Source organism: Pituophis catenifer, unplaced genomic scaffold (genome assembly GCF_029215685.1).
Source record: "Pituophis catenifer annectens isolate HBS135680 unplaced genomic scaffold, rPitCat1.0.hap2 SCAF_1, whole genome shotgun sequence".
NCBI classification, from domain to species: Eukaryota; Metazoa; Chordata; class Lepidosauria; order Squamata; family Colubridae; genus Pituophis; species Pituophis catenifer.
Window position 1 is genome coordinate 70,947,036 of NW_027256881.1, and position 14,251 is coordinate 70,961,286.

The window sequence follows — 14,251 nt, forward strand, 5'->3', positions numbered from 1 at the left end:
TACTCTTGGATTATTTAACATATATCACAACAGCTAGGGTTGTCGGCTGCCTATTACTGAAAGACACACCCACCCACACATATTACACTTCTTTATACTACTGGTGTTTCTATCCTGGAATAGCTCAGTTCTCAATACCACTATATAACAGGTGTTCCGGATAATGTAGCCAGAAGGGTAACCTCAATGAGATTTATACTAGTTCTTAGAAAATATGCTTGAACTACTAGCATCAGGCTGAAAAAAAACTCCAAAATACATTTTATTATGTTAGAAAGTTTAGGGTATTTGAGTCCTAATCCCGTAATAAGCGTGTTGTAAATTTTAATTTTTTTTTGTAGCCAACGATCTTAAATCGATGACCTCTTCGAAAATAATAATGCAATCGTTCTGGAAGAAGAAAGAGAAGACACGTGCAAAAAGAACTACGAGCAAAGAAAAAACAAAGGGGCCCCGACGAGATCGAAGAAACGACTGCGGGAAGAAAATTATAAAGTTTTAAGAAACCTATGAAAGAGCAGTTTTGTTTTGTTTTGTTTTGTTTTGTTTTGTTTTGTTTTGTTTTGTTTTGTTTTGTTTTGTTTTGTTAAGACTGGAACAAACAGATCGGGCGGCGTGGCTTACGTGGCCCTGTTCAAATGTCCAGCCAAATGAGATAAGCCATTGCCGTCAACGTTCGAAAAGAAGCAGATTGGCCAATGGGAAGCGCCAGATCGCAGCCGAGATTGAGCGAGTCCACGCCGGCCAGAAATCGCGCACACATCGCCTCCTCTTTTCGCGCTTTCGCCCTCTCCCCACTTCCAGCCCGGTCGAGCGGCGCTGTGATTTGGAGCGCCGCCTGCCGGCAAGTCCCTTCTCTCCATCAAGCCCCGCCCGTCCCAGGCTGCCCCGCCCTCTTTGGCTCGTTTTTCTCGGTCTTCTTGGGGATTATGTCATCCGGCGGCAGATCGAGCCCTTGGCTGCTTGCATAGCCTTCCCGCGAGCAAAGGCTGCTGCTGAAGAAGAAGGAGCGAGATCCGCACGTCTGTGAAGTGCCGAAGCCGCAGAGATCGGGAAGAAGGAAGCTCGGCGCTCGGAATCTGGAAAAAAAGCTCTTTCTCCAGCAGGCGCGCCCCCCACTCACTCACTCACTCACCCACCCACCCACCGCGACCCGATCGCTTCCCGGCGCCTCTCTCCACTGCCTTCCGCGGCTGTGGCTCGGCGGATCTCGTTATCTTTGGGGGTCTCCCGCACCGGAGCCGGGCGGATGCCGCCGCAGCAAGAAGGAGAAACCGGCTACATCAGCAAGCCGCTGCCGGGCGGCTGCGAAGTGCCTCCGGTGCCTCCGCGTCGGGTCCGCAGCAGCCGAGCGGCGGCGTTGGGGGCTGCCTTGGGGAGCCGCTGCAGGGCTGGAGCTAGCGGAGGGGCCGGAGCGATCGGAGCGGAGCCCCGGCGCAGCATCAAGTGTGTGCTGGTGGGAGACGGCGCGGTGGGTAAAACCAGCCTGGTGGTGAGTTACACCACCAACGGCTACCCTACGGAATACATCCCTACCGCCTTCGACAATTTCTCAGGTAAATCGGCCGGGTTGGGACGGGACGGGTTCCCGGTGGGTTTCCAAGGAAGCATTTCATGCGCCTTCTCGGCTCTCCGTCCCTCTTCTGGGAGAGCCCACCCAACCTCCCACCACCCCCTCCCCATCCGATCTCTCAGCGCTGCCTGGGATCGAGCCGAGGGTCCGGGTATTCCTCGCCCTATTTGCTCGGCGGCGTCTCCTCCTGGTTGATTTTGAATCTTCCAACTCGGGGAAGGGGCGGTGCCCGCGGACTGAAGTAAAGTAAGGTAGGCTTTGGAAGCGAAGGTGGGCCTGGCCTGATGGCTGTTTCACGTCGGGTGGCTGGGTGGGAGACTGCTGGGGGGGCAACGAAATGGATCGATCCCTAATTGCGAGTGGGGCGGGGTTCATTAGCTCGTAAATCCCTGCCTGGGGGAAAGAAAAAAAAAAAAAAAAACCACACACACACACCCCAATCTCTGTGCCTCGAGAAGACATCGGCTTTTGCTCCGAGAATCGTTTGTTCAACCTGTTTGTGAGAAGGAAGGACGTGCAGACGATGCCTTCCTTCTCTCCCTTAAGGCGGGCAAGCCCATTTCTGACCTTTAGTCTGGTTGATCCAGTAGTTAAAAAAGAGTCGAGCAGATGCGGCTGGTTTTGCATACCCGAGTTCTTCTTATGCATATAAAACAATATGTGAAATCCTGGGCATCTTTTATTGGCTGCAAGGTGTATATATGCCTCTTGTAGTTGTTAAAAACATGTTTCCTATGTTTATTGAGAAGTTTCAGTGCATTTAGGAGAATTTATTGCCCCCATAATTTTTTTAAAAAAAATATCCTTTTTGTGTAGTTCATTTTGGAATATGTGATCCGGTATCTGCCATATTTTTCTACTAGTGATGAGGACTAGTAACTTGTTCACTGCACTAAAATCAGAATCTTTAGGAATGTTGCTAATCCTTGTTGGTGTGATACAGCATATAGAGTTGAGTAATTTTGGGGTGTTGGCATAGTTCGGTTTATCTAATTTAAATAGCAGGGAGTTGGATTAGACTTTCCAACTCTGTTATTCTGTTATCTCAGGGTCAGAGAAGTTACACTCTGTTCTCTAGCCTTGGATTTCTTATTCCTTTATTTTCTAGAATATTGCACTTCTCTCTTGCTTTGGAAATCCTTTGGGCTAACTCATCATAATCCTTATCCCTTAAGACAGGGGGTAACTCCTACTCGGCATTCTTCCCACCAGGTTACTTTAGACTTCCTTTTATTTTTCTTGAAAACCACAGTGCAGAGAGCTTTGTGAATGTTTGTAATTACAATTCCCCGGACAACTTCCCTAATATTTAATTTTTAAAAAGGGTAGTGCTCTGAAGCAAGGAAACACTAGTTTATCATGCTTGTCTTTGGAAGGAGATATTCATTGTTACTTGACTCCCCACTCCCTCCCCAAAAAGGTGGTTCCTCCAGGGCAGTGTCTGTATTAGTTGAATCTTTTTCGGTAAGGTCTGAAGAGCTTTTATGTGCTTGAAAGCAAACACTGAACAGTAAACATAGGGCTCCAATTGTGGGAGTTTCGTGTGTATTTCATTCTGTGCAGGAACATGTTTTTCCAGCCAGCATTAAACTCTTGCATTGACCTGATGTCAAAATGCAAGGAATTTTGTTGTAATATAAAATGCGACTTGATTATCTGTACTCTAAATTGCCCTATTTTCTGCAAAACCTGTAAAGCCACTCTTAAGTTTACTTGACAATAAGTTCCCTTGAATTTAGTGAAATTGACTCCCAAATAATAAGCTTTGTTGACTTGTGGTTGTACAATGGAAGATTTGCGTTTGGTATTCATTTTTTAAAAATGTTTATTTTAATCACTGTAGTACATACTGTATATTTGGGTTTTTTTAAACACATTGTATATATTTAAACCAGTGTATATATTTTGCTATTGTTGTGGTTTGTTATAATTCACCAGTTAAAAAACCCCAACGAAATATTTGACATTTGTACAATTTTGTACAATTTTTGAGATTTCACATTTATTGCCTTATGCTTATAGTATAATAAAATGCTGTTCTAAATACCTGAAGGGCACAATTTTGCTATCCCTATTGCAGATTGATAGAGTAATGCTTAGCCAAAAGCAACATTTATTGATTTCTTTATTATCAATCAATCCATCATATTTCTTAACCGCCCATATCCCCCAGAGAGGGTCTTAGCCTTGTATAATAGGTGGGTGGGGGGAGAGAGGCAGACTTTAACATAATCCACAAAGAAGAAACAGCAGAATAAGAGAAGATTTCTCCACAGGGGAAATATGTAAATATTTGTATTGTCTCCTTTGTGATTTAAAGCACTGGGGAAGGGGTTCCCTAGTCTGTAAGCTTTTAAAACAGAACCAGACCCTCATCCCCCCAAATCAATCTTCAAGCATGTTTAGAGAGTGTTTGCGGGGCAAAATCCTCCTTTGTGTTTCAGACAACTCTCTTTTTGTATGGGGCCAATGTCTTTAGGTCACAATTTTCTGCTTTGTAACGAAAACCGGAAACCCTGAAGGGCTTGTGTAAACCCAGGAATTGTTGGGAATATGTGGGAGGCTGGGGAGAAGAAGTTGACTTGGGACTCTGCACTCAGAGTCCTCTGCACTGGACTCAGACGAGTCCAAAGGTAAATGATTAATGTGAGGAGGACAGATGTAATTCTTCATACATGGGTAAAAGTTTTTCTGACTTTCCCTTTCATTCCATTTCAGCTGTAGTGTCTGTAGATGGCCGACCAGTGAGACTCCAACTCTGTGACACAGCCGGGCAGGTCAGTAAAGCTGCTTATGTAATTGATACAGTGGTTTTCAGTGATACAGTGTGTGTATGTGAGTATATGTGTGTCACATATGTATATCAGCACACGTCTGCAAATCTGTGATGGAAAAATCAACCTTGGATTCATTTTAGAAGATTCCACCTTCCTGGATCTCCAGAAGTCCTTAACCTTGGAGGAAGGGGCTTCCCTGAGGCACGTTGGTTTCCCATGCCACAGTTGCCCTAAGACCCTTTGCCACCTTCTCGCAGCTGCCATTAAGGAACTGGCTCCCTTTTGCCCACCTCTTGGCCTGCTTTTCTGAACCTTCCCCTGCAGCCTTCTGGCTGGTCACTTGGGTTGCCATGGTGATAGCCTGGGAGCTGTGCCACTCTGTCCCAGACAGTTTCCTAGGGTGACATGAGGAGCCCAGGAGTCCACATCCCCCCTTGAGCCATGGCTGGGAAGTGGCTCTTTTGTTACCCTGAGGGCCCAAGGTTATAATGGCTTCTTTGTCACCAGGACAGTTCCTGAACAGAATATGGCAACAGTGGGAAGAGGGAAAAAGTTGCTTATTTATTTATTTGTTCAACTTGTATGCCGCCTTTCTCCGAAGACTCAAGGTGGCTTACAATGCATTTAAGAACCATATATAAAAACATTAAAAATTAAAACATTAAAAACAATTAAAACTCATTCACACCATTCATGGCCGGATCTCGCCAGATCGCAACAGTGAGATCAACGGCCCCAGGCCTGCCGGAAAAGCCAGGTCTTCACCGCTTTTCGGAAGGCCAATAGGGTGGGGATGGTCCGGATCTCAGGAGGTAACTGGTTCCAGAGAGCTGGGGCAGCCACAGAGAAGGCCCTCCCCGGCGGGCCCGCCAGCTGGCACTGTTTAGCTGACGGGATCTGGAGGAGACCAACTCTGTGGGATCTTACCGGTCGCTGAGAGCTATGTGCTTCATTGGTTTGCAAGAATGTCATGTGTGAAAGAAAGCATGCGGTATGTGGAGATGTATATGTGCAGTGGAGGGAGAGAGAAAGAGTGCAAGAGAATGAGCTTGTACCTGTGGGCATGTATATATTTGTATCTGGCAGCCTATTTACCATTCAGAATCCACAGAAAAAGCCTTCGTGTTCCTTGCGGGGGTCTGGCCATTGGTGCGCTGTAATTGCATAACATTTTCTAGGCTGAAGGCTACATTAGCTTTCAAATCCAAAAAGTGGACAGGAACAGGACAGAAACCTTAAGCTGGGGTCATTTCAATTACATCCAGTTAGAATTAAAAGTGATTGTGATATCCCTCTGGTCATGTATTAAAACATTTTCCTCTTCTGGTACATGACATATTAGAGTTCAGTAACAAATTTTGGAGGTCTCTTAGGTCCAGTCAAGCCTTAAGGGCTAGATTGTACTCCTCTGTCTTGGAAACTTATGTCTATCAACAGTAATGGAGATCTCTCTGTCTCTTGTCTCTCTCTGTCTCTGTCTCTCCATCCATTCTTAGAGGAAGGTTTTTAATTCCTGCCAACTGCCTCAACAAGTTCCTGCGGTTTTCTTGGCAACGTTTTCAGAATTGGGTTGTCACTGCTTTCTTTCTTGAGCTGAAAGAGAGTGACTGACCCAGAGTCACCCTGCTAGAGGGCCAGAAAGCACTCTACCAATATCTTAGCCTAGTGCCCTAACCATTACATCATATATGACTTTAAGTACTTCAAAGAGTAGAACTTTGGGTTTTGTCCCTAAATCTTACCTGCTGTGTGTGCTTCCTATTTTCTTATCAAAACCACTCCTGTGCTTTTAATGGAAGAAGTTTGCAGGATCAGGGGCTCAATACCCTTACTTCAAGATTGGATTAGTGCAAAGTGCTTTACCCAGAACTCCCTTTCAGGATTACTTAGAAACTGTTGCTGCACACCTGGTGACACATAAGAACCACTTGAGCACAATAATAAGGCTCTTGCAGATACTGCATTCATTTCCAATTTATTTTTATTTTATTTATTTATTAAATGTATATGCTACCCATCTTACTCCGCAAAGCGACTCTGGGCAGCCAGTACATTTCTGAGTACAGTTCAAAGAGAGGGGTGAGAGAGACAGCAACCCCAGAACAGGTTTTCTCAGGTACTGTCCCTGCCTGGGGGAACACCTTCCCTTGCGGCTACCCTCCGCCCTCTCCCCCCTCAAGTTATAAAGAAAGGCAGTTACAATACTGCTGTTCTGTAAGGTTTGGACTCTAGTGCTAGTTATTGTGTTGATTTTTTAAGTTGTGGAGTAGGGATGGGTTTTACTTACTTTTACTACCGGTTCGCAGCGGGGCCACGCATGTGCAGAAGCATTTTGATGATGTCGGGGTCAGTGGGCGGAGCCTTCCGCTGGTTTTACTACCGGTTCTATAGAACCGGTGCGAACCAGAGGCAACCCACCACTGTTGTGGAGGCTGGGTTATATTATGGTTTTTATGAAGTTTTCAGGGGTGATTCAGATTGGAGGTTTCACTGCCTTTTAATGACTGAAATTCACCCGGAGTCTTATGATGAGCATTGGGGGTGGGGGGGACATCAGTGGTGGGATTCAAGTAATTTAACAACCGGTTCTCTGCCCTAATGATTTCTTCCAACAACCAGTTTTCCAAACTGCTCAGAAAGTTAACAACCGGTTCTCCCAAAGTGGTGAGAACTGGCTGAATCCCACCACTGGGGGACATGCATTGTAAGAAATAACACTTATTTTACTACTTCTGATTGATGTCGGATAATCAAGTGAGAGGAAGCATCAGCTGTAGGCCCTGGTAACCTTTTCCCCCTGGGTTTGGAACTATGGATGCTAATGCCATATTTTTTTTGTCAAGCAAGACTGTTTCTGTAGTGTGTTTGGTGATGATAAGGGATGAGACAAGAGCCTTTGATTATCTAGGGGCTTTCACATTTTTACCTTGCCCTGACCTCTCCATTTATTCCTCGGTTGTGTAAATTTACAATTGTTCCCCTGAGCTGTAAGACGCATAACATGATTTGTAATTATGCAGTTATTTAGAACGGCAAACCTTATAGGAACACACGGCTGCCATACGGCACCCCACATGTGTGATTCCTTAGCCAAGAGCTGAGTGCTTTGTTTTATTCTTTGTTTTCTTGAAGGGAGTTACATCTGTCAAATAAGTGAGTTAATGAAATCTTGCCTCCTAGATCTCAGTTTTCTTTTGCAAGTACCCCTGCAGATGAATTCAAGTGAAAAGGGGGCCACACATCTGTATTTTTACCAAATATGAATCTCAAATCACCAAAAAAAGCCCTTTGCAAATTGATAAACAAGTTCTACCTTGGCAGCAAAACGTTGGCACAAGAGGGATATTTCGGAGGATGTTTGTTTGCTCTTTGCACGTGTTAATTTAAGGCCCTCTGACAAACATTGCTGGATTTTAATTAAAATACCAGCACAAGTGACAAATCCTACCTCTTCAGGAGGCCATTGCTGCCATGTTAATATTTTCCTCTGTTTACTTTTCTTGACTTTAGCTCTTGGAACTTGTATAATTATCAGGCTGTTTGAGATCTCTTTTTCCAAGGAAAAAGTTGAGTTCAGATCTAACAATAAAAGCCAAGTTTTTCAAAAGCGTATTGTGTAAAGAGTTCCAAAATGGATCATAGTATGGAACCAGGAAGTTGGGGAAGGGGTTATTTTTAGCGCAGATCATTGCAATAGAAGGCAATAGTAAATATTTACCTAAAGCAGGCTTTTGTGTTATCAGCATGCTTTCTGGATGCTGTATTCTTTCCTTGGTGTGTCAAATTTGCCAGAAGTTAGTTTCAAATTTCCAGAAACTTTTGTCTTCAGTAGTAAAACGCTTCATGATTCAATAAGAGTGAATGAACAAACGAACAAATTTCCCCAATCAGAGAAGTGAAAGTTATGTAAAGGTAGACTTGTTCTTGGGAAGCAAAAGGTGCTTCAAATTAAGTTTGGGCATGCGTGCTTTGTCTGTTGGTGCCTCTTTAAAGGACCAGCGTGATCCCTGGGGTGGGGTGGGGAAAACATTTGGTTTAAGGAGAAATTGACGACCAGCAACAAGATGGACAAACCCAGTTACAGGCAATAAGTGCATCATTGTGACAGTAAAACTAAAGTCATTCAAGGTTTGGATCACTAATTGTAAGCCAGTACTTCACCAAAAGCAAAATTCATTTTGGCTGGGTTCAAATTCTAAGTTAAACTGTAATTTTATCAGAGTCTGGATAAGTCCCATGGTTTTAAACCAGAGTTTTTGGCTTAACATTACTGTATAAAAGAAGCAGTCCTTCATGGTTTGTGTCTGCCCCCCCCCCACACACAAAAGCATTAAAACGATAGCTCAATGTGAAATGCAATCCTAGCAGTTGTATTTCAAGGAAGATGTTTTTAGTTTCAATTTAAATTCCAGAATTTTGATTTATTCAATTTTTTATTTGATTTATATATACAGGCATTGGATATGCAGGCATTCAGTTTGCTACCTCCAAAGCTCTAAAGGAAGGACAATGGAAAGGACGCTACTGAATAAATCCCATGCTAATGGACCATAAATAGCATGCTATTCTCTATTAATTAAATAATAAATTAAAATATAATTAATTTATAAATGTTATGCTATAGTTTAAGGTAACAGATTTAAGCTGAAACAAAATTTGTCTGGTGTTTGTGTATTTATTTATTCATTCTCTGCCACCACCACCCCTTATCAAAGTGGTTCTGGAGTGGTGTAAACAGCTAAAATAGTCCATTAATAAGTAACTGCATCAAAGCAGCTATTAAAAGGACAGCAAACAGTAGCATAGACATGACCCATTCACAGATTCTGTGCTATGGTATTAACTGTATGTGTATATGTACACTAAATGTATTTGTCTGTGCAGTTTGTGTTTGTGTGTATGTATATGTATATGTATATACACACACACTAATTCTCTTTGCTAAAATGCTAGTATGCTAGTAGCTAGTATGTTAGATTTGATCTAGCCCTGAATTGAATTTCCTCATTTGCATTGACAGTTTATTGGCCATTTTATGATAGTGATCCCTGAGATATATCAGGCAAGCTTTATTCAATTGAAGATGACTACATATGGCAATGTTACTTTTCAATTGAAATATTTTTAATACTTTAATATTTTCTGAGTAACTTCATGAAGGTCTCCAGTTCTTTCATTTTCTCTAATTCATATAGGTATTCAATCTATGTTGTATACAGGCTACCCTTGCGGTCTGGGAGGGGAATTCCGTTCCCACCTCATGATCATGGATAACAAGACCTTAATAAATACTTTATGCATGTGTCACAACGCACACCCATTTTGCATGTGCACAAAGCAAGGCAAAACGACAACTAGGTGAAATGTATACCTAACAACCATAGATATACAAACCATGGGTATATGGCCCAACAGGTAATGAGAATCACCTATAATTTCTGTTCTTCCAACATCAACACTACTTCCTGCCTTCTGTTAAAGGCAGCATCTCTCACCAGAGATGCATCACAGCAAAGCCAATCCCTTGAATCAATTCTGTTTTCCAAATATGGTTGCCAGCTAATGGTGATGCTGAATGCCTTACGTGGTTGGGTGCTCGCTTTTGTATTGTGGAACCGCACGGAACAGCCTCTTTGAGGTTTTGCCAAGTATTGTGCCACAGTGCACAACTAAATCATTTTCCATATAAAACAACAAAAATAAAATTGTGCCATAGAGTTTTAATTTCCTCTACAGTTGTTAGTTTTGTCTGTTCAGGGACTTTTGCTTTCCATGTCCTCTTTCCTTCTCTCTGAGCTAGCATTCAGACAACTGATTCCTTGCTACATGCCACCTTGATACAATGGATGGGAATGACCCCTCCTGCAAAACAATTATGGCTGTTATTTTTATAGAACATGTTTTGTGCTCATTTAGTAGCTGATAAGAATGATTTTTTTTTTTTAAAAAAAATTGATTTATATGCCGCCCTTCTCTGGAGACTCAGGGCGGCTTACAATGCGTTAAGCAATAGCCTTCATACTTTTGTATATTTATATAAAGTCAGCTTATTGCCCCCACAAACCTCATTTAACCTACCTTAGAAAGGATGGAAGGCTGAGTCAACCTTGAGCCTGGTGAGATTCAAACTTACAGTAATTGCAGACAGCTGGTGTTAATCACAATGTTTTTAGTCTGCTGAGCCACCAGGCCCTTCCGATTTTGCTATATATCGGTAAGGAAAACCACCACTTTGTATCCTGCACATTGCTTTTAGGGAGCATAGAAAGACCCTTTTGTTACTCTAAAGTTACTTATTCACCTTACTTTTATTTTTGCACAGGATGAATTTGACAAGCTCCGCCCACTGTGCTACACCAACACAGACATCTTTTTGCTGTGCTTCAGTGTAGTGAGCCCTTCATCTTTCCAGAATGTGACCGAGAAATGGGTCCCTGAAATCCGATGTCACTGCCCCAAGGCCCCTATTATTCTCGTCGGGACCCAATCGGACCTCCGAGAAGACGTCAAAGTACTCATTGAGCTTGACAAATGCAAAGAGAAGCCTGTGGCGGAGGAGGCTGCAAGGCTCTGTGCCGAGGAAATAAAAGCCGCCTCTTACATCGAATGCTCCGCTTTAACTCAGAAAAACCTCAAAGAAGTCTTTGATGCAGCCATTGTGGCTGGCATTCACTACTCGGATACTCAGCAACAGCCAAAGAAATCCAAAAACAGGACTCCAGACAAGATGAAAAACCTCTCCAAGTCCTGGTGGAAAAAATATTGTTGTTTTGTATAGGATGGTTGTTGTTGTTGTTTTACAAAGGCCTTGGAAATGGCAGTTTAATTACCGAGGGTGGTTTGAGGTGACTTTGGCTGAGAATCTCTCTCTATTCCAGAGCGCACAGTTAAGATCCACCCCTGAACATGCTGCTAAAATTATCTCTTTCCGATGGAGATGGGGAAGAGCGTGAGCTAAGAAGCGAAGGTTGACCAAACTGAGGGTTTTCCCACTAGTGGTAGTTCCTTTGTTGAGGACTGCTGGCCTACACTTTGGTGGAACTGAAAGTTGAACCATGAAATCGCTGTATACAGGTGTAAGAAGGGCTAGAACCAAGGGTTCTCCTAAGAAGTCTACACGACGACTGTGAGGACTAGCACATAGTCAAATTATTTTTTTCCCCAAGTGGATATCTAAAACTGTGCCTCTTATGACATTTGGCTCAAAACGGAGAATTTCCCTGCCTGCATTTTTAGTCTTGTAGGCTTCAGGAATACTACAGCCCGTTTCTGAAATGTACATTGTGTTGCTAAATTAGCAGAAACTGCACGTGAATCTGATATATTTTTTCTTAAAACGAAATGCCTACTTCATGCACAGTGTAGGGACGTCATAACAAATAGAGCAGCTGTGCAAAATTGTATCTTCCTTGTATACCCCGACTTACAGATCCCTTTTACACCATGAAATGTGCATGCTTGTTGGCTTGGAAAAAAGGGGAAATCATATTTTGAATAGCAATGGGCTTCTTTTCTATTTATAGAGGATATATGACAGCTCATTCAAAATGTATCAGTATCTGCAGAAATATGGTGCAAATCAGTGCTATCCTGACTTACCATTGGTCAGTTGTAATCTATAACATGAAAGGTTCTAAATTGGGGAAATCTTGTCTAAATTCACATGGAAACTTTTTTCCATAAAATAATCTCAACTAATTTTTAGTCTTCTTTGCTGAGTCTCGGGTATCGCAATACTGTGTCATTGAAACAATATTTGCTCATGTAAGATAAACTGGAATGAAAACAAAAAACTTATTATCTGTTCAAAATTCCAGAAAGTCTATTTTTTTTAAGTCAGGAAATTTACTCTGAGTAAATATGCATAGTTGTTGGGAAATGACTTTCATTCAAAAGATGCCAAATCTTTTACCGGCAATGTTCGCGTAGCAATAAATGATGGCAAACACTGATTTACCAGTGCTCATAACTACTTGGAGGACATGCTTTTGTACACATTTTATTTGGTCTTCCATATTTGAATAAACCGAACATTGGCTAAATGCCACTTATTTTGGTGGCTTGGGTGAGTTTTTAGGACCATGCAAAGAAAAACAAAAGGGAGACAGCCTTTCTTTGCAATAGATTAAACTGTGTCTGAACTGTTGTAGATTTATTATGTAATTGCACATCTGTTTTGGGGATTCCTGTTCTAATTAAGTAATGCAATACAGAGATTAATTTAAACTATAATTGGGCTACTTTAGTAGCTTGTTTTTTCTGTCTATTTTTCCTCCCTTGCTTTTGATGTAGCCCTTTGCATTTATAATATGATCAACCTATGTTTGAACTTAAGAAATAATTCTTTATCATTCCTGGATGAGCCTTGGTTTCAAGTGTTCTTTCTCCACACGGCTCTCTTTTTTATATAGATAGATATATTCATGTGCTAGGATAAAATAACCCAAGTATTAACTTTTGTTTTTAAACTAACTACATTTCACTATAACATCTGAATGTGGGAATTCTAATTTTTTAAAGTAGATTTTTTTAAATGCCACGAACAAAACATGTTGGAATAGATTTTTGTCTAAAAAAAAATCACACTACAGGATCATTAGGACACCATGGCTGGTGCTAACCATAGCTTAGCATTGAATGAGTCGTTGACTTCTCTCCCTTCTACAAACCACCAGCGCAATTCATTTTGCATCACCTGTGTCATGCAAAATTAATATGATGGCTACCTCATATCAGATGCCAGAGAGACAACCAAGACTAAACCAGGATCATAGATGCTGGATCATGTGACTACACTCCAGCAATAATTTCTGCATCACCTTGAACAACTGTTTTATGAATATCAAGATAGCAATTTGTCATCCGTTATCTTTCACACTTATTTTATTACTATACAGATTCTTTTCTGCTGCGATGTAGTTTTGTTTATTTTGGACTTCATATGATACACGACCAGTCATTTGGGTTAAAGAGTTTTGTATGAATTAGGCCATTGGGACTTGTTTAACAAGCCACGTTAAAAGGTGTTTAACAAACCATATTTTGATTTAGCACGTTGCCTGAATTGCAGCATTGCAATCAGAGGCCCATATCAAATGAATATTCTATGCATCTGATGAAGTGGAGGTACTTGACCAAATAATCAAATAATTTTTTAATCCCTGAGTATCTTTGTGATTGTGCTGCATCAAACTCACATGGCTACCCTACATGTAGGAATGTTGGTTTTTTTCCACTAAGTGTACTTGCATTGGTATCAGAGGAACTGTAGATAATTGAAGATACAAAAGCTTTGATTTCCTTCTGATAGATAAATGTTGGTGTTGGTACTTCCACAACACTATTGTGTTCGAATTGACCTCACTGGAGTCCATAGTTACCACGTGGGAACAAATAAAACTGACACGAGAGCCCTGTAGATGGCTACCAAATTTGTCTTAAGTCTTGTGTACGATGCCAAATGGAAAATTCCCAGTTACCATATTTTTCGGACTATAAGACACACCTGACTATAAGATGCACCTAAATTTAGAAGAGGAAAACAACAAAAAAAGTTTCTGGCTTCCACGCGCTCCATTTTTGGGCCTTTTTCAACCCTTTTCCAGCCTTTTTTTCGGCCTGTTTTCGAGGTGCTTTTTTGGCCTTTTTTTTTGACACATTTTCAAGGCCTTTTTGGCCTGTTTTTGAAATTTTTTTGACCCGTTTTCGAGGCTTTTTCGGCCTGTTTTCAAGGCTTTTTCCAGCCCATTTTCGAGGCCTTTTTGGCCTGTTTTTGAGGCTTTTTCTGGTCCATTTTTGAGACTTTTTTCAGCCTGTTTTTGAGGCTTTTTTTTTCAGCCTGTTTTCGAAGCCTTTTTTGGCCTATTTTTGAGACTTTTTTCAGCCCATATTTTCCAAAAAA

The 14,251-nt window shown here is 41.8% G+C and overlaps 1 protein-coding gene across 1 annotated transcript; it reads left to right on the forward strand.

Annotated features, from left to right (window-relative positions):
- Positions 1-1,208: 1,208 nt before the first annotated feature.
- On the forward strand, positions 1,209-12,792 carry RHOU (ras homolog family member U). Its single transcript, XM_070932566.1, has 3 exons — positions 1,209-1,556; positions 4,292-4,350; positions 10,673-12,792. The coding sequence occupies exons 1-3, from the start codon at positions 1,250-1,252 to the stop codon at positions 11,126-11,128; spliced, it is 822 nt and encodes a 273-aa protein (XP_070788667.1). The 5' UTR covers positions 1,209-1,249; the 3' UTR covers positions 11,129-12,792.
- The last annotated feature ends 1,459 nt before the right edge of the window (positions 12,793-14,251 follow it).